Raw genomic sequence first — 563 nt, 5'->3', positions numbered from 1 at the left:
TGGAGTTGTTCTCAACCCACTTGGTCACACTGGGATGGATTCCTCCTGGTCTTCCTTAGTGGTGTGTTTGGGAATGGTGGACCCTCAATTGCAGCATTTCATCAAGGTGGAGACACAGAAGCAGAGTTTTCAGCAGCTGGTTCACCAGATGACAGAACTTTGTTGGGGAAAGTGCATGGACAAGACTGGGCCAAAGTTGGGCAGTCGGACTGAGGCATGTTTTGTGAACTATGTTGAGCACTTCATTGATACAAGCCAGTTCATCTTAAACCGACTGGAACAGACCTGGAAAGCCAAGGCAGTTTTCTCAGAAAGCCTTTCTGACTGATCTCAGCATTACCTCATTAGAGAAGGAAGATAGCTCAAGAAATAAGGAGCTGCTGATGGGATCGTTGAAAGAAGACTTTGGGAAATTGGCTTCTACCTTTTTTGGCTTTGCAAATGTGCTGTCATCTGAGAATGCACAAAGACCAATTGTGTGCTTGTGTGGTTTGAGAGTTATATATGTATTTGGTTGTGTTTTTTTATGCTATTCTTATGGAAATAATCGACAGATGAATGGA

The 563-nt window shown here is 43.5% G+C and overlaps 1 protein-coding gene across 1 annotated transcript; it reads left to right on the top strand.

Annotated features, from left to right (window-relative positions):
* The first annotated feature begins 34 nt into the window (after window positions 1-34).
* LOC102821946 (mitochondrial import inner membrane translocase subunit Tim8 A-like) lies at window positions 35-328 on the top strand. The gene has a single exon (XM_006864939.1). The coding sequence runs from the start codon at window positions 35-37 to the stop codon at window positions 326-328; it is 294 nt and encodes a 97-aa protein (XP_006865001.1).
* The last annotated feature ends 235 nt before the right edge of the window (window positions 329-563 follow it).

Source organism: Chrysochloris asiatica, unplaced genomic scaffold (genome assembly GCF_000296735.1).
Source record: "Chrysochloris asiatica unplaced genomic scaffold, ChrAsi1.0 scaffold00073, whole genome shotgun sequence".
NCBI classification, from domain to species: domain Eukaryota; kingdom Metazoa; phylum Chordata; class Mammalia; order Afrosoricida; family Chrysochloridae; genus Chrysochloris; species Chrysochloris asiatica.
Note: the sequence above shows the minus strand (reverse complement) of the source record. Positions and strands in the feature narration are given on the sequence as shown.